Source organism: Mirounga angustirostris, unplaced genomic scaffold (assembly GCF_029215605.1).
Source record: "Mirounga angustirostris isolate CCGP_5_RB_7025 unplaced genomic scaffold, mMirAng1.0.hap1 SCAF_2, whole genome shotgun sequence".
In the NCBI taxonomy this organism is placed as follows: domain Eukaryota; kingdom Metazoa; phylum Chordata; class Mammalia; order Carnivora; family Phocidae; genus Mirounga; species Mirounga angustirostris.
Genome location: NW_026991710.1, coordinates 152,268,374 through 152,293,876, shown reverse-complemented (window position 1 = coordinate 152,293,876; position 25,503 = coordinate 152,268,374). Strand labels below are relative to the sequence as shown.

The 25,503-nt window shown below is 38.6% G+C and overlaps 1 protein-coding gene across 2 annotated transcripts in view; it reads right to left on the bottom strand.

Moving 5' to 3' along the window:
- Positions 1-25,503, bottom strand: part of KIF13B (kinesin family member 13B) — a 201,206-nt gene that overhangs the window by 54,634 nt on the left and 121,069 nt on the right. For both annotated transcript variants that reach the window (XM_064585325.1, XM_045880084.3), the window contains exons 20-32: positions 25,269-25,418; positions 24,837-24,965; positions 19,145-19,318; positions 16,811-16,968; positions 15,547-15,679; positions 10,727-10,873; positions 10,065-10,094; positions 8,382-8,481; positions 7,692-7,818; positions 6,872-6,927; positions 5,097-5,221; positions 3,445-3,621; positions 618-710 (exon numbers count right to left, since the gene is read on the bottom strand). In XM_064585325.1, the coding sequence (XP_064441395.1) occupies positions 618-710; positions 3,445-3,621; positions 5,097-5,221; positions 6,872-6,927; positions 7,692-7,818; positions 8,382-8,481; positions 10,065-10,094; positions 10,727-10,873; positions 15,547-15,679; positions 16,811-16,968; positions 19,145-19,318; positions 24,837-24,965; positions 25,269-25,418 (1,599 nt within the window). The remainder of the gene's footprint in view (positions 1-617; positions 711-3,444; positions 3,622-5,096; positions 5,222-6,871; positions 6,928-7,691; positions 7,819-8,381; positions 8,482-10,064; positions 10,095-10,726; positions 10,874-15,546; positions 15,680-16,810; positions 16,969-19,144; positions 19,319-24,836; positions 24,966-25,268; positions 25,419-25,503) is intronic.

Here is a 25,503-nt window from a genome sequence, read left to right as displayed (position 1 = left end):
GAGAGGGAGAAGCAGGCTTCCCGCAGAGCAGCGAGCCCGATGTGGGACTCGATCCTAGGACCCTGGGATCATGACCCAAGCCGAAGGCAGATGCTCAACGACTGAGCCACCCAGGTGCCCTGCATCTCATTTAATCCTTAAAAACAACCCTGTATAGAAGCTATCACTAACCCAATTTAATAAATGAAAAAATTTAGGCTCTAAGTAACTTACCAAGTTCACCTCACTAAGAGGTGACAAAAATAAGATTTCTGTGTGATTCCAAAATGAAAGCCTGAATCTCTATTTTGTGCTATGTTGTCTCCCTTTGAGAGTTACAATATTGTTACCTTATGGCTAGTAGGAGTAAAAAAGGAGTGTTGTCTTCCAGGAGCGTTGATTTGCTTTTCAAAAGGAACTTTTTTAACAAAATACTAAAACCAGAACCTTTTTAAAAGCCACAAATACTTTTCACTATGAATCACATTAAGATTAGGAAATTTCCTCTACAAATCTATAGCATTTGCCCAAATACACAATTTCATTGACTATATATTTTTTAGGGAGGTGACTTTCAGGGAGTTAGCTCTTTTTACATGTTTATTTTTAGTAAACTCAAACTTCATATGATCCTTCACCTCTGGAATATTGGAGACAATTTCAAAAGTCACTCCACAGCCAGGAATAGAACTTCGATGTGACATCTTTTTTAGGAGACTCTGAGCAAAACCCTAGAGAAAAACAAAACAGAAAGATATGGTTTCCTACCTCAAAAACTGAGTTTTCATTAACAAAGAGATAGCACAAAGAATACTGCATTCATTCTAACCAAAAAGAAACAGAGCATATTTCCAATATAAGCAAGCTGAAATCCAATTCACTAAATACAGGCTCTTCAACTTCGTCTCAGCACACAAAACCAATTTATTAGGTTCCTGCCATGTGACAGGTCCTATACCCAATATATGAAGAATATAAACCCAAAACTCTGGAAACTGACACCGGGCATCTTGGTTCAGCTCTACTTAAAGGCTACAGAAATAAGACTGTTGACTTCAACACAATAAAATGACCTTCTAAGATGTGAGTGAGGACTGGTGACTCTTATACTTTTTTTCCTCCAGTACAATGGACATCTTGCAGCATGAATATTGACAAGTTCAGGCATTAAATTCTTGACCAAAGCAGGATCGTTATGAAGAATGATTTAAGAGTGCATGGTCATTGTTTATGCTGACTGTGCTCTTTGCACAGTTAAGAATTGAACTGTTGAATTAATGCATAGATGACTCATTTGAAGATGCTGCTAAGACTGAACATCCTGTAGAGGTTGAAGAGAGCAGGGATGAGGGCAGAATACAATTGGTGAATAAAGATAAGAAGAGAGAATTTTAAACCGACACCCAACCTTTTCCCTCATGCAAAAGGGAAGCAGGAAATATTGTGAAAACCCCCACAGAAAATAGAAAAATCAAGCCATTTGGTCTTAGAAGTACATATTTTCACAAACCTACTTAATAATAATTTCTTTCCTATTCAGTGATCTTTACTTTTTTAAAAGACTGTAGCTCTTAGAATGCAAAGAGACCACTGATTTCAGCCCTTCACTCTCCTCGACTTGAGCCGTGCAATGCTGAGCCACTGCCCATTACATCTGTCAGGGAACAGCTAAGGTTTGTTTTGTTTTGTTTTAATGGGTGGGGTGGGGAGGTGTGGAAGCTGTTGTTACCTTACCTTTTCTTTCTGTATGGAACTATTGAAGCTGATCTGCATATATTAGCATCATAAGGAAGTCCCTGTTCTGCCATAAAGAAGCAATTTTTAGGATTGAAGTATCTGAAATTGGGAGGGAAACTGGCATGCCCTAAAATACTATCATGTCATTCAGTATCAATTTGATTATATCACATCATTTCAACCAAGGGAAAAAAGGTGGCAACTTCTTGTTGTTATAACAAAAAACTGAAAAGAATTTAAAAACGAACCCAAAAGAAAAAAAAAAACCACCAGAAGAAGCTTGGTGACTCCATGATGCACCCTTTCTGTTAAGGATTCTGTGGGGCTGGTGGCTGTACCAGGTCAGTCTCAGCGCCTGGCAAGCAGAATCTCTAGCTCAGGAATGGCAAATAACTCTTCAAAATGCTCCTCAAGAGCAACTTGTCTTTTTCAATCCCTTAAAGACTTCCGAGAAAAGAGAGCCAGAGAAAAGAGTGAACGGAAGACACACCATATACGTCTATGGCTAACCCGATGACCTGGATTTTATTGATGCTGGATTGCCAAGCTAAAGAGCTGCAATTTTAACAGCATTACGAACAGTCTTCATTTCAAAGATTGATATCAGTGTGACATTTAGAACTAAAGATTAATTTTTAGGGGTGGAGATTACATCTAGGACTCTGTCAACCGTGACTGTGCTCTTTTAAATGAAAAGATTTCTTTTCATCTGTCCTGGTTTTAGTCAGTGTATTGAGAAGGCGTCGAAAAAAGTGAGCACAGACAGTTCAAAGAATCCCTGGAATGAGCCTCCCAAATCCTGTATTTGAAAAGCCAACGGCAGAAATAGTTTATGTTCTTCTCTAGAAGCTTCCTACTAAACCCAGTCATATGGCACAAGGTGCCTCATAATCCAGCTGCAACTGTGTGGACAGCCAGGGCCCCGGCCTCCGCGGCCCACCCTGTCACACTGCCGGTCACACTTGGCCGCTGGAGGTCCGAGCCTGCCCTGCCCTGTCCTTCCTCACTACCTCTGCACCGAACAGCCCGTTTCCTCCCCCGTCACCTGCCAGACTCCCCCGTCCGTGAAGGAGCGGCCGGCATGCTACCCCTCCCTGAGTTCTCCATTGCTTCTCCTGCAGCAGTCTTCCCGCACTCTGGGAGCACCTGCCTTCCAGCACTATCCCAACAGAGGTGTCTCCTGTTTATTCAGCTACACGTACCAAAGGACACTGGCAGCTGCAAGATGCAGACTAATTCTTACTCGTTTTGCTACCCAAAAGCTCGACAGAGTACCCTCTTCGAATGTAAGAGTCCACGAATTAGCAGAGATGACTGCAGGGAGAGAAAGAAGTGTGAAGGGGAGAGAAAGAAGTGCGAAGTGGAGAGTGAGTCCAAACAACGGCTAATCTGCAGAGAACTGGCACGTCTCGTGCAACCCAAACGAAAAGTCAAAAACAAACACAGAGAACTTCGCTTTGACGGGGCTCCGGGGCACCCATTTGTGACTATGGAACAAGAAAGACTCATCATAAAAACTGAACACTGTCTAGGAGGAAGTCAGGACGGCAGGCGCCGGGAACGCAGCAGGCATGGTTACACGACGGTAGCAGTCGAGTTGAAGAGGAAAGCTCAACGCTTCACAGAGCTGTGTGGACGGGAGGCCAGAGCAATCATTCCCGGCCCTGCCCTCAAGTCGGACCTGTGATTAAAGTCAGTTCTTCAACAGTCAGTTCACTAATGCCTCACCTGCCGGCCATGAACATGGACACAAATTCGTTTCCGTAACACCAGCTGCATGTCGGCCGGATGGCTGAGCTGCACTGTCACCCGCACGATCAGATACACGCGCGCATCCGCTGGGGTGCCTTTACTGAGCTGAGGACAGCTGTGCACGGCAGAGTCCCAAGAGGCTTCTGCTCTCACCTGCAGAGACAGAAAGAACACGCGTTGCCTTCTCCTCCTGAACACAAAAAACTGCACAAGGAAACATCCTGGCTTGGCTGGAGTCGAACATACTGGTCATCATTGAAGATCTACTCTAACTGGCCTGAGAGACTCCAGGATGTAAGGATGTGGCCTCCATCACTATAGTCTGGGAAGTACAGAGGATAACATGCCCGGCTGGTGGCCTTCTAAAATGTTTTTCTTTTGAAAAATGCTCAAACATAAAGGAGAGATGTGAATTCAGGACAAGGAACTCCTGTGTTATCTTCCATCTAGAATCACCGGCTGTTAATATTTTGCCACTCTTCCATTCTCTTTCTCACAACTCGTACACACGCAAGATTATTTTTTGCTGAACCACTTTAGAGTAAGTAAAAGACCTGTAACTCCACCTGCCTAAATACCTTAGCAAGTACCTGCTAACAGCAAGACCATCCCCTGACTTAACCATAGGGCAATTATATTCAGGAAATTTAACATCGATGCAATACTATTATAATACATAATCCATATTCAATTCTTTCAATCTTCTGTTCCGATCCAGGATCACTAACTGCATTTAGATGTCATGCTCCTTTAGTCTACTTTAACCTGGAATGGTTCCCCAGCCCTTCTTTGTCACTCATGACACTGACAGGCCCACTGTTGTACAGAACGTATCACAGTTGGGTGTGTTGGCTTTTTCCCCTACTATTAAAGCTTTGCATCTTAGGAATACAACCAAGGGATGATGTACCCTTCAAAGCATCCCATCAGCTTTCCTTGCTTAAACTACTTTCTCATTTTTCCAATATACTCAAAACTAGAAAGTAAGCCCCCACGGTACACCTGTCACCTAGATTCAGACATTATCAAGATTTTGCCACACTGCCTTCATCTATTCTTTCTTTCTCTTCTTAAAAAGCCTTTACTAAAGGGGCGCCTAGGTGGCTCAGATGGTTAAGCGTCTGCCTTCGGCTCAGGTCATGATCCCGGGGTCCTGGGATCAAGCCCCGCATCAGCTCCCTGCTGAGCGTGTAGCCTTCTTCTCCCTCTCCCTCTGCCTGCTGCTTCCCCTGCTTGTATACTCTCTCTGTCAAAAATATATAAAATCTTAAAAAAAAAAAAAAAAAACCTTTACTAAAGAATTTCAAAGCAAATCCCAAACACTGTGTCACTTTACCTGTACGTACTTCAGTAGCATTTCCCCAAAGGGACCACTGCTGACCTGAACTATGAATACTAACAGAGATCCTTTACCAGGAGGGGAAGTAAAATGGTTAATGGACGTAATCTGACTGCCCACTCCTTCTGGAAGAGGTTCGCTCTTCTGGAAGTTATAATGAAAGGTTTCATTTATATTTCTTGAGAAATGTAAGCATTAAAATGATTACACTGCTGAATGTTTCAGGAGACACATGGAGAGGTTAAAGAACTACTTTTCATCTGATTTTCCCTAGTTATGTTTTGTTTACCTCTCCATCGTGCTGTCTTACAATCTGCAGTTCAAAGAACTCATCCTCTTCTTCCCCGGTGAGAGTAGCATCCCATCCACCAGCTTCTGGGTCATCAAGATTATCTTGGGAGCTGAAATCATCAGCTAAGAGCGAAGAAGTTCCATTAAATCAGAGATCATTTTAAAGGGTAACGCCTACCAGCTAAATTTCAATGTGCTTAGTATTAAAATTCTCCTGCCTCAAATTTCATTTGCTTTTGCCTCTAAAATCTTACATGACATGGAAGAGGACCATTAAACAGTTCACAGTTCTTAGAAATGGATAGACTTTCAAGAAATTATCTTATCCAATCTCCTACCTTTTTGCCTTATTTTACATGGAAGGCAAATGAAGCCAAGATACCCAAGAGGTTACTCAAGGTCAGCCCATAAATGTTAATGATAGGATTATAACCCCAATTCCCTATCTTTTAGTGCACCGAAGAAATGAGAAGCGAGAGTGATTCCAATTAACTGACAGTTAAGTTGAACAAAAGGATCAATTGGCTACATGAGCCAGAAACTTGGAGGGTTGTCCCTTGGCCCTTTAGTTATTTAGTTCTAAGTCTGGTCCTCCCAACCCCCTATCCATCTTAAGCTTGTGAGTAGGCATCAAAAGTATCTCTCTAGTATGTGGGCTTGTGTGGATCAAGAATGGGCATCAGGCTGCACAAGTTCTTGATTATGTCTTGGGATGTCCGTACAAACAGGTCTTCTATAAGCTTATTCTTTTTCACTCTTACCCTACACACGTGTACAGGCATGCTCACGGCACCTCACCTGTCTAGGAACCTAACATAAGGATAGGCCTAAGTAAGCCTCAGCCTCCAAGGCGCCAGAGAACAACAAGGTAGGATAGAGAGCTGTGGCAAAACCGTGAAACCCTCTTGGATGGATAGACAGTAGAAGTGGCTAAGTATTATTTGCTTAACTCTGTGTGCATATAATAACTTTCCATATGTCTAAATAAGCTAAGTAGTACAAGATGTTAAATACCTCAGATTTTATAACTCACTTTCAGCTGGGTGGAAGAAAACCACTGAGAACATCCAAGCTTGCCTATTTAGGATAGTTAACTGTAATATACAGCTTTTCTGCAGATGTTTTAGGAATTTAACTGCTGACTTTTATCTTGTTTTTAGCTGTTTAATCTACCTTTTCATTTTTATTTTCCTTCCTTGGACAGAGAAAATGTAAAATGTAGCCACATCCAAAATATTTTACATGAAGGAGAAAAAATTCAGAAAAATGGACAGTTTCTCATAAATAAGCAATGCAGGAATGAAGAGCATAAGAACTCAGATAAAAAGTGAGAAATTTATTAGGTAATGCTAAGAAAACACCAGATAAATGAAAGCATGCTACATTAGCATCATTAGTTATTAGTCCTTTCCAGAGAGAAATCAAATTTTCCTAAGAATTAAAGAAGACAATACTTGAAGTGCAGGAAAACACCTGCTACTACATCCAAACACGATGAGGAGAACAAAGCACACACACAGCAGTTACGGATTACAGAATGAAATGTGAGAACGCGCCGGGATGAAACATAACCTACTACTGACAAAAATATTATTCTTATAGAAAATTCATTCTTTGTCAAGTGTCAGTGTCCCTCAGCATACATTAACCCTTAGGTTAACATAAAACCTTAGGCTTACGGAATTGCCTAACTGCAAACTTTGTTACAATCTAAGTGTTACTCGGACACTAATTTGTCAGAGGTAAGCCTTCAGAAAGCACCTCCTAACTTACCATTTAAGTCAAGGAATATAACAGGAATGTGTGTTTCCATCCCAGGAACTGGGGTCCTAAAACATAATGAACAAATAGCATCTCAAATAAAGCAGACTTTCTCAGCAGCATGTACTTCGAGACACAGTGTTAATCCACACTGAGAAGTATTACAGGTCAAGCCAATAATAACTGTGGGTATTGTGTTTTTGTTACAATTTCACATCAGAGATGCCCCAAAGACTTACCTGTAACTGCTGCTTCTTTTCATTGGTGCTTTCATGTATAATTATTGTATGTTCTGATACTTGAATTCAGTCTTATAAGATATATCTACCTGTTTATAATTGAAGCTTCCTTGTTTAAAGTTACTTTCTTAAAAAATTATATACCTAAGGGCCCCATATGGCTTAATTTACTATTTTTAATTTCTGTAAAGTGGCACAGAACATTTGCTGACAGTACAATTTAAGCCAGCACAAAACCAAAAACTCCTGGAGATGCAATTTTATTATGACCGAATGGTCTTTTAAGGGAATGACCCAAGTAATTAACATATTAACTTTTTTTTTAATGCTAAGTGCAGTGGTATTAAATATTGATTTAGATTCTCAGAATTCTTAATTACTTGGGCCAATAACAATATTATTTAATAAAACACAGTTTTAGGCCATAGTTATTCCAACTCATGAAAATAGTTTAACACTTCCTCTAATTCAAACTTTTTTCCCCTATGCTATGATGAGTATTCCATTAATTGGAACAGAGGCAAAATTCATAGAGAGGGCAGAAGGCTCAGTGAGCATCTGGAATGTCTGAAGACACGTGGCAGCGTTCATACCATTCAGCTGGGGCCCCTGGAATACCACTGCCAGCGGAGGGGACCATTACTGCATTCCGCTCCTCGGTCAGAGTCAGCCTCATCTCTAGAAGTTGAGCTTCACGGTCGGCATCATCCTCTGTTTTATCTAGGGCATCAGGAATGAGGATCAAATACAGATTTCTCACTTGATTTACACTTTTGTCCTGCGTATCGATAGGATTTGCCTGTATTTCAGGTACTGGTTGATGAGGGTTCACAGAAAACTTATTACTTCCCTAATTGTGATTTTTAAAAAAAAAGATGAACTATAAGCTAAAGAGGTTGGTGTACTCTTACAGAAAGGCCATCTTTGGTTCATGGAAGGCCAACATGGACCAGCACATGAATAATTTCTTCCAGAGTTAGCGGATTCAAGTACTTTTGGATAAGAAACCAAGAACATTATCACTCTCCTTAATTTATTTTTGAGGGACAATGTTTACATAGTATTTTCTCTCTTTGTTGGGGATGGGGGGAGACCTATAGAAAGACATCATTACAGTTAAATAAATGTTACTCTGAAAGGATATGACACGAATAAGTAACATTCCTATGCTCTTGCCATCCCCATTATTGATGTATTCATGTACTTCTAATTTATGGCTGCAAATGGAAATTAATTATGCACAGATTTGGGGGGGAAGGAAATATTCAACTTGCTTTTCCTACCATGTTTACTGACAAGCTTCTGCAGTTGTTGATCTAAGTACTCCTGACGTTTTGTTAATGCATTTAGCCATTTTCTACGTAGTCTCTCTAAATCCCGATCCTGAAAGAAAACAAGGGAAATTATGGCAAATATAACATGAAGACAAGATATTTGAAACCAATGCTCCAACTACCTTACTCTAAGGCTTCAAAAATATGAAGTATTATGTATCAATCTCTTTATTACCACTACTAGTTGACTCCAATCATTATTCAGAACAGAAAGTTCCAGAAATTAAAGCACTGCTGTTCTGGAACAAGACAGCTTCTGAAAGAGCATTCTCTGATATCTAGAACCAGTTTTTATTTCTACTGGTTCAAGGGGCAGAACTCCAAGTAACTAAGATCTACAATGTCCCTCTGCTAGATAAAAATCACAAATACTTGGGCACCTGGCTGTCAGAAGAACATGCATCTCTTGATCTCGGGGTCGTGAGTTTGAGCCCCACACCGAATGTAGATATTACCAAAAACAAATGAATGAATGAATGAATGAATGAATGAATGAATGAATGAATGAATGAATAAATAAATAAATAAATAAATAAATAAATAAATAAGTAAACTTAAAGAAAATCACAAATACTACTCAATAATCTTCAATTCTATATTCCTGGGAACCATCATAAGAATTCCTCAAATTTCGTGTTTCAGCCTTCAACAAATGTTTCACTAGTCTCTGCAAACAACATGTAAATGCTTCTCTCCCTTGTTTCTTGTGGGGGGATTTTTGGAGAGGAGAGGGGGGCTTTATCAGACTAAGAACTCTACCAGTCAACACTCGACTGTACACCAATCTCGCCTCATTTCCTTTCATAATAAAGTTAACAAGACTGGGTAGATCAGTGGAATGCTGAGCATACAGTGTGTATCTGGATTTCACTAAGGCACTTAACCAAATAGCTCATGGCATTCTTGTAGACAAGATGGAGAAATGTGCAATGAATCTACTTGAATGAAATCATAAGTGACTCAAATATCACATCCAAAGAACAGTGATTAATGGAATAATGTCAGCTTAAAAGAAGTCTCTATTGTTGTGCCATAGGACTCTGTATTTAACCCTATCTGATCCAATATTTTTATCAGTCACTTATAGGAAGGCAGACATTTTTATCAAATTAGAATGATGCAAAACCAGGAGAGTGACTACACTGGATGACATAATCAGGATCCAAAGAGCTCTGACAGTCCTAAACAATGACTAGCAAGACTAACAAGATAGAACTTGACAGACATAAACAAAATCTTGCAGGAGATTAGGAAGAGGGGAGGCAGGCAAAATCAAACCTGTGTGACATGGTTTAGAAGATGGAAAATAAGCAGTGTGGCCTGACTGAGGCTCAGTATGAGACAGCTCTTACAGGGAAAAGGGTGGGTGACTCCACTCAAGGAGAGAAAGAGTGTAAGGAAAAGGATCTGGAGAAATGGATTTGTAGGGAGCTCCAGGTTTGGAAAAAGATAATAGTCACAAATGATTTCCTACACTGAAGTCTACGAAACTCTGTTTCAATTTGAGAAAAAGCAGCATTTGATTCAAAATTAATTGTGTAGTTATTAAGTAACAGTATGACAAGACTCAGGAATGTGTGATTCAGCACTGGAATCAAACTCATTTGATGATGCAAACAGGTGCTTCCTTACCTGGTAGCTGTCCATGTCCTCCTCTTCCTCCTAAAAGAAAAAATGTATGATGCATAACTAAAACAATCATTTTTCCAAGAATCAGACTACACTCAACAACCAGAATCTTTTCCCATACTTGATATTTTCTAAATGAATATAATATTTCATCTCCCACCTATGCTCGCCGCCACTCTCGGTTTTATAGTTTTCAGGAAGTTGGGAGTCAAACCTTAAGCTTCTCATAGGAAAGTGAAGAACACTCATTTGACCTTTTCAGGAACCAGTACAATACTCTCCCTGCTGGGTATATAGTCCCACTCCCCAGGAGAAATCAAACACCTGCTGGCAAACAGTCTTTACAAGCCAGTAGGGGGTTTCTGCAGAGCGGGTGGGTGGTGGGGGATGTTAATCACTAGTAAGCAACTGAGGAATTTCTAAAGACTGTGATGTCTTAACCCTCAGTTTGCCATGTACCAGAGCAAAACCAACAGTCTGGTACAGTGATTCCATGCAAATGCAATATAGTAAAAAAAAGAACAAAGAAAAAAAGACATCAAAGAAAAACGAAAGAAAAAAACCTGAAAGAATTGTTCATGGAAGGCAGTTTTCTGGCAGGTTCCAAAAGACTCTCTTATCTCACTGGGGCTTTCAACAAGAACATAACCGGCACAGAAACTTACATGAAAGGTCTCATGAGTCTTGGGGGATCTGAGCGTTCTAACTTTTACACATCCAATGCCAACAGACAATATACATTCTTCCATCAGTGGTAAAGTCCCAGATTCCTGCACAGACTTCACTTCCACTTGGACTCGCCGGGACTGTCCCTGTATCACAGACAATTTTTCTTAAAATCAGTTTAATTTCTAAAAATTTGGTTTAGAGAGACCCCTACAGGCTGATGTTGAGAAAGCGTTTAACTTTGGAGACATTGTCTCACCATGTCTTAAAAGTTAAGTAGTCAACTACAAATTGAAAAACTGATCAGGAAAAATAATTTACCTTTTCAGCAAGTAGAAAGACATGGAATATATATGGCTTGCATATTTTTTAAATAAAAAGAAACATTAAGAGAAAACATTCTAACAAAGGAAATGCAAAAAAGCAAGGGACAATAAAAACTGTTCAACTCACTTATAATCAAATCAATACAAATTAAAATAAGCACAATACACCTTTATTTTCACTTACTAAACTAGTGATTATCTTTTAAGAAGGCAATTTCTGATACTGCCCAAAGTTTATGAATCAGGCGATTACATACATTGTTGGTGGGAATATAAAATGGTAAAGCTTTCTGCAAGGCAATTTGCCTTAAAAATATAAGTATCCTGGGGCGCCTGGGTGGCTCAGTCGTTAAGCATCTGCCGTCAGTTCGGGTCATGATCCTGGGGTCCTGGGATTGAGACCCGCATCGGGCTCCCTGCTCAGTGGGTAGCCTGCTTCTCCCTCTCCCACTCTCCCTGCTTGTGTTCCCTCTCTCGCGGTGTCTATCTCTTGTGAAATAAATAAATAAAATCTTTAAAAAAAATGTATATATATATATAAGTATCCCTTGACCCAGCAATTCAACTTTCCAGGAATCTGTTCTCAGTAAATAATCATATATGTGTATAAGGAATCTTAAAGCAGTGGTAAGAATAACAAAAAACTAGACACAAATAAATGTATAATATTAACAATTGTTCAAACTGTAGTGTATATAATAAAATATTACATAGCCATTAAAATACTGCTGTAGAAAAACAGAGGTAATATATTAAGTTAAAGAGTATGGTTGGGGTACCTGGATGGCTCAGTCAGTTAAGCATCTGACTCTTGATTTCGCCTCAGGTCATGATCTCTTGGTCATGATATCGAGTCCTGAGTTGGGCTCTGCACTGGGCGTGGAGCCTGCTTAAGATTCTTTCTCCCCGGGCGCCTGGATGGCTCAGTTGGTTAAGCGACTGCCTTCGGCTCAGGTCATGATCCTAGAGTCCCGGGATCGAGTCCTGCATCGGGCTCCCTGCTCGGCGGGGAGTCTGCTTCTCCCTCTGACCCTCCTCCCTCTCATGCTCTCTGTCTCTCATTCTCTCTCTCTCAAATAAAAAAAATTTTAAAAAAAGATTCTTTCTCCCCCTCTTCCTCTGCCCCTCCCCCCTGCTCTCCCTCTCTCTCTCTTTCTCTCTCTCTCAAGAAAGAGTTTGGTAACCAGACTTTTAAAAAAAGAGATTACCAAACCCAATATATATACAGTATGATCTACTTTTTAAAATAAGCAAAGTCAGAAATAAGAATAATGACCACTATCCTGGCTTCTCTGCTCTAATCCCAAATAATTTAAAACCATGCTGCAAAATGAAGAATTGAACAGAGAGAAGTTGTTCCTTCTTACACACATTTTCATAATAAATACTATGTGACCCTGTATGTTTACAATGAAGTAGATTCCCATATTCCCTAATTACTGACTTCAAAGTCGGTGTATAAATTTCAGGGATGTAAAACAGAATTTGAACAATGGAATCTGAATGTACAATTTCAAGTCAGTTACTCTTCCCCTCTTCCATCAGATCTTAATTCCCAAGAGCTCTGAGTTATCAGAGAAATCAATTTAGGCAAAGATTAATCAGAAGGCTAGATTTGAAGAGATGGGTTACAGATGTCTTTTGATTTAATATTTTCCAAGGACTATGCATCAGATATCCTGTGGAAAGAGTACCTCAAAAAACATTTTAATTGTCTAAAATAGTTTAGTCATTTCAATTAGCTACATTTTGTTTGTTTACTTTGCCTGAAACAGAAAGTAACATACTCCGTTTGTGCCCACACTGGGAAGGTGAAGTAGAGGCACTGTGGGGGAAGGGTTCAAGGCAGGCACAGGGAAGAAAAGGAAGGAAAGATCCAGAACAGCTTACTGCCCCACAGAAAAGCTTTAAACAGTATACTTAAACTCATAGATCGAACTTCCTGTAACTGCTAATATTTGAGCATTTTTTAACTACAAAACCGGCCATTTCATATGGCGAACCTAATCAGTTCTCCTCTGCCGTTTTCCTGTTCAAGAAAAGTAGGTTCAATTTTTGAAATATTTTAATTCAAATGAACCTACCGTCCAAATCCCTCTATGAACGGGCTCCATGCTTCCATAACCTCCCCTGTTACTGCTCTCCAGGTCTTCCTACATGTTACTTTCTCCCCAGACTTACCTAATTCCAACCACTGTATCTTTATTCTTTCTGTTTATGTATGAAAGAAGCCTTTGCACTATTGTTTCAGCATCCAGGTCAAGACCCACACCCTTCAAAAAAGCATTTCCTGATGAACTCAACTCATCTTTGAACACTTTTAGTAAAGGCTGTCAGGAATATGACAAATACTTATATATTCTATTTATACTAAACCACAGAAAATTATCTGGTCTTGCCTTCCAGGCAACGAATTTCTGAAGCACCCAAAGAAGATATATATATATAGCTTTAACAGATGTTCAGAAAAAGATGTTCTTCACACCCTTAAGAATCCTATTTTATGTATATATCTGATGCTATAGTTTAAACTAATTTCTTTTTCCTTTTAGTTCTTTGCCCATTAATGAATGGATTTGCTAAAATTCATTTGCTGGGGTCAGAGAACAAATGCTTATCACCTTCCTCTTCTAAAACATTCAGAAACTTAAGTATTTAAGGAAACTTTATTTTTCCTTTAACCTTTTCCCATATTCTGCTTTGAATGATTTCAACATTGGCTATCATGGGATACGATATTCTACTAAATGTTGAATTAATGTAAAGTATAGCAAAAAAGAGTATTTGCAAATCTTCTATGTAAATTCTATTAAGATATTTTCTCTTTAGCTGGCAGCATAGACATTTTACAGATTACAATCCGCCTGGGGTAAAGTGACAATTCCCACATATTTCTCTGCTGTATTGATTTCTGGCAGGCGTTCATATCTACTCAGCTGCATTTATTTAATACCTCCTGTAGTATCATAGAAAGATATTTGGTCTTTGTCCTCAGGTCCTGGCAGGGAGCTCCTAAAACTCTCAGAACTTCCTGAGGGATAATGATTATAGGTGCATCTTTTAATGACACAACTTTAAGTCTGGTGATTCTTGGTAGGCCCCCAGATAGCTTCAGGAAGGGGGCTGGTAGCCAAAAAAAACCACCAAGCCTTGATTAGAAGTTTGGAACTGTCAGCCCCACCCCAAAACCTCTGTACAGAGCAGAGAAGGGATAGAGATCGAGTTAATCACCCATGGCCAAAGCTTTCATCAGTTATGCCTACATAATGAACATCCATAAAAGCCTCCAAACAATGAGTTTCAGTGAGCTTCCTGGTTGAGGGACAAATCAAGGTGGTGGGAGGGTGGCTGGCACACCCAGAGAGGACATGGACGCTCCTTATCCCTCCTTATCCCTCCTTGTCCCATGCATCTCCCCCACCAGGTTATTCCTGAGTTGCAACCTTTATTTAAGAAGACTGGAAACAGAAAGTAAAGGGGAGGAGAGTTGGGCAAACCCCCGACTTTGCAGCCATGCTAGATAGAACTAAGGACCCGATACTGGCAACTGGCATCTGCAATGAGAGCAATCTTGTGCTTGCTTAAGTCTGAGCCCTTAAACCTGTAGCATCTGACACTAATTTCGGGTGGTTAGGTTGAAACCGAATTGCACTGTGGGACACCGGTTGGTGCTGCAGAGAATCAAGAGTATTGGTTGGTGTCAGGAGGAAAAGAACCCTTTCACCTCCCAAGTACCAAACACTGTACTTCATATACAGTATCTCTAAACCTCACACTAGTCCTACAAAGTTGTTGTTATCACATCTCCACTTTATACCTAAGGAAAGGTTCTGAGAGGTTACCAAACTTGCTCACAGATTTAGGGCTAGGCCGTGGGAGACCAGAACTGAACCCTAGCATGTTACTAGCCTGTGAAGTCCTTGTTCTTTCTGCCATGTCACATTGCTTCTCCTTGTCTTTGGAAATATTCTAATGCTGCTTCATATGTTTCTATTGTTTCCTGCAATTCAATTCTAAGTCATTTTTTTTCTTTAAAGATTTTATTTATTTATTTGACAGAGAGAGACACAGCCAGAGAGGGAACACAAGCAGGGAGAGTGAGAGAGGGAGAAGCAGGCCTCCTGCGGAGCAGGGAGCCCGATGCGGGACTCGATCCCAGGACCCTGGGACCATGACCCGGGCCGAAGGCAGACGCCCAACGACTGAGCCACCCAGGCACCCCAATTCTAAGTCATTCTTTAAAGCTTCTCTTTTTGCTTACTTAAATCTAAGAAAAGCTGGTTTTAAAATATTATAATTAGCAATATTTTTTAAAATCAAAGAAAATAGACATGAAATAGGAGACAATTTAAATACAAAGAATGGACTTGGCCAGTCTAGATTTCATTATCACCAATCTAACATTTCTGCTAACAGGAATCCAATATTAAGCTTTACAGTGCCAAAGAATTTAATGTTAACATTCAGAATGATAACTTTCACAATTTTCTTACCTGCCGGAGTTGAAAGATTCCTCCTGTTGGCACATCCTTTGCAGAAATTACTTCTACAGGGCAGTATTCACCATTCTCGTTCTGTTCCAAGATTTGGACCCAGAATTCTACTTTTCTGGTAACTTCACTCCATCTAGGAAATAGTTGAAGTTCTTGGAAAATCATACATTTCTATTTCAATACAGGCAGCTTAGGATCCTTCACATGAAAACTAGCAATGATAATGACCTCCAAACTGAATAATTCAGTAGAATAACCTGTAGTTCAGTGAGTAATACACAAATATATACTAGCAAATATAATTAAACCAAAATTAAACAAATTTAACATCAGAACTAGAAATGGCTCCTTCATTTCATTCAAAAAGGTATGATAATTACAAATCTATTTCAAAGTGGCTATTCAAAAATCTAAATATGGTAATCAGAAGTCCAGAAGCAAGTACAGTGATTATCGTTACATAGATAAAGGTAGTGATATATATGCTTGATTTAGTAACTTGAGAAGAATCTTTGCTCGGATTAATAACAGAATCAAGAAAAAAACTCAATTCTAGTTAAGGATTTGCTAAAACATTCTAAATGCAAAACAAGAAAAAAGAAAATCTGGTTCTCTTCTATAATAAGATGGAAAGCATGGGGAGGGGGGTGGGAGGATGGGTTAGCCTGGTGATGGGTATTAAAGAGGGCACATTCTGCATGGAGCACTGGGTGTTATGCATAAACAATGAATCATGGAACACTACATCAAAAACTAATGATGTAATGTATGGTGATTAACATAACAATAAAAAAATTTAAAAAAATAAGATGGAAAGCATGAATACACACTCTTTCAGTCATTCCCTTTTAACTCTTCTTTTTAAAATCGTGGTACAAATAAGCTTGCCTCCTTTCATGACTGATGGCATTTCAAAAGAACTCTGCACTAAAGACAAAATAAGTAAAACCTGAATTCTAGAGTATGTATTGATCCATTCTCCCTAGAGTTGATTAATTAGAATTCAGAATGATAAGCAACTATTTTCCAAAAATTCATTCACTCTTTATTCTTAACTAACTATACATTTAACATCTCTTCCATCACTCTTCAAAGTTCATTCCTGTAAGGAAGTTTAAATGTGCTATAAATACCCTGGAAACAATTGCATCGATCCCTGGGATACTGGTAATGCTCAGGAAAGGCTACCTTTACAAATGGCAGTATTACTCTCTAGCAATTCTTTAAAATTATAAATGGAATCAGAAGGATATCTAAAATTCACCTGTCCCGAAGACTACGTGTTTTTGCTTGGATTATCCCCAAATCCCACAGGGCTGGGTTTTTCCGAGGATCGTTCATCTTATGGCCATATACTTCAATTGCCAAAGCCCCTTCTGAAAGATGCTCAATGAAGTCTTCAGTAATATTAACAGAAAACTCCTGGAAGAAAATAGAGGAAGTATTTTCTGGTAACCTTATGATTACTTATACCCACCATCATACACCTACTTCATGGAGAAAAGAAATGAAAAAAAAAGTTTTAGTTATAGAACAGAACTGTCATCTAACATGCATAATGAATGCTCAGATGGTCTAAAGGTTCTTGACTTTAAACGTAATTATAAATCTGATTTTTAAAAATACTTTTCAGCTGTGAATTGTGCAAGACCATTGAATCACAGATCTGTACCTCTGAAACAAATAATACATTATATGTTAAAAAAAAAAAAAAAAGAAGAAGAAGAAGAAGATAGCAGGAGGGGAAGAATGAAGGGGGGGAAATTTGAGGGGGAGAGGAACCATGAGAGACAATAGACTCTGAAAAACAAAGTGAGGGTTCTAGAGGGGAGGGGGGTGGGAGGATGGGTTAGCCTGGTGATGGGTATTAAAGAGGGCACGTACTGCATGGAGCACTGGGTGTTATACGCAAACAACGAATCATGGAACACTACATCAAAAACTAACGATGTGATGTATGGTGATTAATATAACATAATAATAAAAAAATAAAATAAAATAATAAATAAATAAAAACACTTCTCACCTTGAAAATCTATTATGAAAGACCAGCATTGTATTCTGTTTTGTTAGCAATATTTGGGAAGCTATTTTTAAAGTATTAATAATTATATTAATAATTCCAACAATGATCTACAATGTCTTGATATAAAAATTAGATGCAGTAAGGTAGCAGTGTGTTAGAATAAGAATTTTTCCTAGCTTTTAGGAAGCTCATTATCTCCAATAATAGGAGAGTAAGGAAATAAATAATGATCATCAGTGCAAAAAACACCTAATTTTTAAAAATTCTCCCAATCTGTCCATCTTTACAAGATATATATGACAACATTTTACAGTAATTATTAAGCTCTAAAACAGTTTATTGAAAAAAGTCATAGAATCTACACTTTCTCTCTCTCTCGATCTTTAACACACTAAAGGTATTTCTATGTTTTAAATAGATTAGAAAGAGACCTCTCTCTTGAAAAAAAATGAGATGGATTAACTGTGGTACAGTAAAAAAAAAAAAAAAAAGAATCTAGAGTCTGACTATACTGGCTCTTCTAATTACTAGCCGTGGGTAAACTGATCCCTCTGAACTGGCTGCTGAAACAAAAAAATACTATCATCAAATACAACTATGATAAAGATCAAATGAAAGAATAACATAAAGTGCTTAGCAGAGCATTAGGTGTCCAATAAAGTTCATTCTTGTCTCTTTTCTATTTTCACTTTCTCTAAAACACCAGTTTCTTAAACTTTTCAGATAACAATTTCTCCAGTAATCTAATACAAAACATGGGTTCCTTTGAGAAAGGTATATATAGTTGACCCTTGAACAATGTGGGGATAACAGGCACCAAACCCCCATGCAGTCAAAACCCATATATTACTTTCAACTCCTCAAAAACTTAACTACTAATAGCCTACTGTTGACCAGAAAGCCTTCCCAATAACGTAAGCAGTTGATTAACACATATTTTGTAAGTTATGTTTTTTAAATGCTGCATTCTTACAATAAAGTAAGCTAGGGAAAAGAAAATGTTATTAAGAAAACCAAAAGGGGGGTGCCAAGGTGGCTCAGTAGGTTAAGCATCCGACCCTTGATTTTGGCTCAGGTCATGATCTCAGGGTCTTGAGACTGAGCCCCACGTCAGGCTCCGCACTCCGCATGGATCCCGCTTGATTCTCTCTCCCTCTTTCTCTGTCCCTCCCCTCCCCCAAAATTAATTAATTAAAAAGTAAGTAAAATATTAAAAAAAAAATAAGAAAACCAAAGGAAGAGAAAATACATTTACAACCTATGTTGTGCAAGGGTCAGCTGTATATATATTCACACAAAAGTAAATTTTGATTGTGGGGAGGAGTTAAATTCACTGACACTTTAGTGTTTTTCCCCCAGCTTTACTGAGCTATAACTGACATATAACACTGTGCTAATTTAAGGTGTACAATGTACTGATGACATTTCGGTTTCAGACTCCAACCACACTCTGAGAAACTCTGATTCGAGATACATATTAATACCAAAGTATTCAACAAAATAATGCTCATTTTATAGTTTTGTTTTTACCTAAGTAATCAAATGTTGACCAAGTCCAGAAAACAAACTTACACTGCAATGATCGAAGACAACCATGCACTGAGGTTCCTTGCTAACAGGAGAGGAGGAGGAGGTATCAACTTCGGGTGCGACAATTACTGGCTCCTGCTGATCCCAGAAGTTGTATTTGCAGAACACAAAGTGGGACAGATGCTGTGGCAACCCAGTGGCTTGGAGTATTTTAACCTGAAGGAAAAGGAAGGCTCTGTTTTTAACTCAGAAAAGGTGCAACAAGTGCCTTGAGTCAGATATTGGTCCCAGTCTTGACTGTGTCACTACTAGTTCTTCTTGACCAAATCCCCTTCACTCTGGGGCTGTTATTTCTTCATCTGTGAAATGGTGACAACAACTGTCATATTTAGTGAGAGGTTGGCACGGGGTAACAACGACCTTGACTATAAACTTCGATAACAACAACCTTGACTATAAACTTAGATGTTTTCAAGTATGTACAAGCCAATTCTAGTTTCTTATAACATCACCATCATCATCATCATATTATAATACTAATAATCAACTCAGAAAAAGAAAGTTCTCAACCATCAACACCATTCAATGACATGAATTTGGCTAACTATGGATATGTCCCAAGAACGTAAGATTGTTAACAATGATGAATGAAGAATGAAATCAGCATATATGCCAATAAGGAATATTCAGTAAAGAGCAAAAAACATTTATTTGATATTTTAAAGGATAAAAAAGAACAAGGTTCTTGAGTAGAAAGTTATATGCTATTAGAGGATTTTTTGGAAAATTTTAAAGGCATCAGGAATGTATGCTTTGAAGATCTGGAGAGATAAAGGGAGGAGATTAAAGATGGTGAATGTTGACCATCTCTGTACCAACTCTTACTGAGTGCCTTCTCCATGCAGATTTAGGGGAGAGAATCAAAGGAAATGTGCCCTGGACTGCATGAGTGTAAGGTTTTGTGATAACAACATATAGTTAGAAATATATGTCTAATCAGACTCAAATGCACCAGGAATAAATGCCCATAATGGATTTTAAAGCAGTCCAAAAATTCTAAATATTTCTTTTGGCAGTCAGTGCATTCTAAAACTCCTCCAACTATGAAGGAAACTAAATTCTAAAATTAATTAAGCAAAACTAAATTCTGATTTTATAATTGACTACGGGCTGACTTTCATATGATTGAGCATTGATCGTTTATTATGTTCTTCTCTGGTCACTTCCTGTATGTTGCATGATACACTGTGCCTCCAGTAAATAAATTCAACAAAGGTAAACTTGAATATGTGACCAAAGTTGATATAGTTCAGCAACCACAAATACAATCGTCTTAACATTTCAGGAAGCATTAATAATAACACAGAATATCAGGCAAAGCAGATGACTATTTTTCCTATACCAGGTACACATAATGGGTAAGCAATGGTTGAGAACTCCTATTTTTTATTCATTTTTCCCAACAATGGCAACAAGTGTTTGAAACATTTAGATAGCAATTCCCCCAACAGGCTACAAAAAGATAGATTGACTAATGCATTTCATCTGTCCAAACCTAACAGAGCAATCAGTGTTCAGCAATTAATTTTTTGTTCATTTTAAAAACCATCACTTTTTCATTAAGTGTTTAAAATTTTTTATTATATTCTTTAAGGTGAGACAATGTAATATTTGGGAAGATTACAAGATTTCTGTAGAACAGAGATCTAAATAAAACTCTCTGCCACATATCAGCTTCTGTTTTTGAGCAGATTAAATTCTTAGTTTTCTTAGGCTGAGATTTCTCCTATGTAAAACAGGATAGCTACCTAATGATACTGGCGTGAGGACTGACTATAACAATGGAATGAAATGAATGAAAACACATCCAAGCATTGAGTGGACAGATGTTGGAAACATACTTCCTTGTGATTAAATTCCATCGGAAAGCCAATATTTTTTTCTTAGAAATCAATCTCAATTTTAAGGTTGAAATAAATTATAAGATTTCATATGCTGACCTATATCCTAAAGGCAACTTATCAGGAATAAGAACGGCCAGGAATGAAGAATATCAGGAATGAGGAATACCCTGATATCCAGAACATAGTTTTTGTTTGTTTTTTGTTTTTTAAGTTTCTGCAAACAGAAATCAAAATCACCACAAGGTGTCAGAATACCACAGACTTTGACTTGCCACTGCTCAATATAAAGCCCAGGAATGTCAGAAGACATGCTGTTTGGGGTTTTAAAATATATTCATTTAATTTAATGTAATTTAAAATATCAGTATGTTAATATGTGCATACTTATTTTCATCACAGAAAAATAAAACCAGACTGCTTTTATAAGCTGGTGGTACTTATCGCCTATTATTGTTAAGTGTCCCAAACTGATTTCATTTTTTCCACCAATATTTTGTTTACTTTCATACAGTCTGTCTTCCTCCTTTTACATAAAAGACTATTACATGCTTAGAATATGGTCTCTAAAAACCACTTCCCACTGAAACGAGCCAGGTTCCTTGGAGAAATGGCTGATTCCAGGTCTGGGATAAGAAAGGTCCAGGATGTAGGGCGCCTGGGTGGCTCAGTTGGTTAAGCGACTGCCTTCAGCTCAGGTCATGATCCTGGAGTCCCAGGATCGAGGGCCGCATCGGGCTCTCTGCTCGGCGGGGAGTCTGCTTCTCCCTCTGACCCTCCTTCCTCTCATGCTCTCTGTCTCTCATTCTCTCTGTCTCAAATAAATAATCTTTAAAAAAAAAAAAAAAAAGAAAGGTCCAGGATGGGACTAGAATATTCCTCATACCAGAAAGCGAGAAAGCTATCAGAGTTTATGACAGTTAGGGTTGTGTCAAAAGGACTCGAGAGAGGAGCCCACAGGCCAAAGATGGAATCATGTGAACTTTGATATAGGTAATAAATACACGGATTGAAACACATCAAGGGTGCCTGGGTGGCTCAGATGGTTAAGCATCTGCCTTCGGCTCAGGTCATGATCCCAGGGTCCTGGGATCGAGTCCCACATCAGGATCCCTGCTCAGCGGGGAGCTTGCTTCTCCCTCTGCCTCTCTCTCTCTCTCTGTCTCTTATGAATAAATAAATAAAATCTTTAAAAAAAAAAAAAAGAAACACATCAAATACGCTTACACTGCAGAGTTCATAATGATATTTGGACTAAAAACAAAATCTCACTGGTCATTAGTAGGAAAACCAATTAATTATTTTGAAAATGAGGTTTTTTTAAAAGGAGAAAAGAACGGAGCATTTACCCCGCCTCTCCTGTACAAAACTGTATCTCTGAGGAGCAAATACTTGATGTAATAGGATGATTCTTTCTAGAAAAGAATTCTACCTAATAAATGACGGTTGACAGGATTATAGTATCATTCTTTTCTAACTCCTCATGAAATATCTAGGTATAATCAGCAAAAATTGCTAACATCCCCAAAAGAACACCAGATATAATGTGCCTTCTGACGGAAGAACACACCATCACCTATAAAATGTCCTTGCTACCCCCTTTCCCTTATATCACCTTCATATCTAAATACCAATTTACAGTAAATACAGCTTAACACATTAAAAAATACAAATCAGCAAAATCAAGATTATGAGAAAATACAACCCAGTTTCTACGATAAATAAACTATAGGGTAAGAGAGAAAGAGAGAATGAGAGAGAGGAAGCAAGCAAGCACAAGTGCCCGCACCTAAAGATTAGGATAGATTTAAGAGACACATCAAACAAGACAATCAAGGAAACTGACTGGGTATCTCATATTAAGGAAGTATTCATTTTTGTTTATGATATAATGGGTTTTTTAATGTACTCTTCTTCTAGAGATAAATACTAAACTATTATAGATGAAATAAGATGTCTGGAATAGCTTCAAAATCACCCACGGGAAGGGGACAGCACAGACAGGCTTAGGCAGATGAATGAAAGAGGCAGATGAATGAAATAAGACTGACCATGAGCTGATGTTGAGGGAGGGTGGGTGGAGATCAATAACACTTTTCTCACTACTTTTGTATATGTGTGCTATCTTCCACTAAAAAAATCTCAAGATATTTTAACTTCATTTTTTTCTTAAAAAAAGCTTATGTTATCCAGGATATACTACTTTTTTTCAGTGATGACTTTCCCAAGCGAGACAATATCCTTGTACTGTTGTCAACTTTCATGCCGCTGCACTTACTAGTCCATCACCTTTGAAATGGCCCGTTAGGGAATGATCAAGCCTATGTCTCAACCTTCAGTAATCCTATAACCTCAGAAAAAAAATGTTCTACGATCAAGAATAACACAAAGATTAACGTTTTAGTGAATTAAGAATTTTCCCCCACCTTCTGAAGCATCTGACTTAAATGTCTGAGGCCTTCTTAATACATGCAAAGACCCTTGAAAGGAGCCCATCTCTAACAGCTATGGCTTCCCCACAGCTTGCAGCGAATGTGTCACTTACTCCTTTCGGTATCAACTCCAATTCTAGAAATATTTACTGAGACACAGCACTGGACTGAGGATGGATGATGAAATTAGAGTTAAGTTTAGGCTTCTTTCACTGCACCTTTGAATGGCCTTCTTCTCACTCGTACACTGTTCCTATGACCCTTGTGGATTTCTCTTCCTCAAAAACCTTTTAACTGGTTCCTACAGTGATTCTCAACTGATGGCACACTGGCCCAGCTAGGGTGTGTTTGGAAAGGTCTGAGGGGAATTTTTTCAGTGTCATAATGTGACAGAGGCAGCACTATCTACTCCAATTGGGTAGGAGTTCAGGAATGTAATGACCTACTTAAAATCTACCTAGCAATTATCCATGAAAAAAGCACAGCACCCTATGAAGACAGAGTTTTGCATAACATGCTCTCCTTCAAGTTCACTCTGAGTCTTGTTTCCAGAAATTTTCCTCAGACTTTACTTTCTGAATTAATTACCTCTCTTCTATGTCCCCAAATATCTCTTGTCTACCTCTCTCAGAGCACTTGGGTCACACGATATTGGAGTCTTCTGTTCACTGTGTGTCCCTCTACACATACACACAAACTACACAGGCTGCTCCTTAAGAGAAGAAATCCTATCTTTTTCATCTTTATATTCCCAGTACGATGTCTGACAGATAACACTCAGCAGCGTTCACGAATGGCATACCTGGGAAGAATGGAAAGAGCAGGGTTTGAGACTGGCACATGCTGGAATAGCATACACAAAGGCACATGGGTGAAGAGGAACAAAAAACATGTGGAAAAACAGTGTGAAGAATGAGGTATAGTAGGAGCTTAGGAACAGAACCAGGGCCAGGATAAATCTTGAGCCTCAGCAGAAGTCAAGAGGTTCAATAGGAGGAGGAAATTTATGTGAAAAAACTGTGCTTCTCTAGAGAGAAGTTCAGATAAACATAAATCCATATAACTTTGGAGCAGAATGGTTCAGAAGAAAGAGGTGACTTATCCAAGGCTTCACAGAAGCAGGTGGAAGTACCTAGCTAACTGGTTAGTACCTGTGAAGTACCTCACAGTGGAAGTACCTAGCTAACTGGTACCTGTGAAGTACCTCACAGTGGAAGTACCTAGCTAACTGGTAAATCAGTATATATAATGAAATATGGTCTCTGTAATACCAATTCTAAAGATTTACTTAGAGACAGATATTTTCAAAATTCGACAAGAACACAATATTTATTGTCTAAATAGCCACAACCCTCAAAATCAACTACACTTCCACTACTTCTAAATGAAACTGGGACTTACCATGCACACAAGTCTGTTTTCCTGGGTTTCCTTATCACAGGAGAGATCTGTGGTGTCATCACCTCCAGCAATTCTTTCCCCAATGTCACCACTTATTCGCATCACCTCGACATGCAGCCGACCTGCCACCTAGAACAATAGAGGAGAAGCAGGTATTCTTTCCAGATTTTGTTTTTTCTTCTGTTTTAGAGTTAAATGGTTGGGTTAATGGTAAATGAGAATTTAGAAGCCTACGTTCTAACAGTTACTTTCCCTCAAAGTACATGGAATAATCACCATCAAGCAGATGGAAACACAGGTCTTACTAATTAATAATACATATAAATAGCACTTGTCATTATTAATGAAAAAGAGTCACAACAATATACTATAACCACCCTACTGTTTCTTAAACTTTTCTCGGAAGGACACAAGGCATGAAGAGAAACTAACCTCTCCTTTCTGGTTGACAATTGGAACAGCATACTGTAACTTCACATCATAGAAGAGGGACTCGAGGAAAACATTCGCCACCCCAATGAGACTGTGATTTTCCTGCTCATCATAGAATGGATCAGCACGCTTGAAGTAAGACCGTATGAGCTTTAAAGAGATTTGGAACATCACAACTTCAGAAATCACTTAAAATAAATTAATTTAACCTACTACCACTTTTTGATGGCCTCTC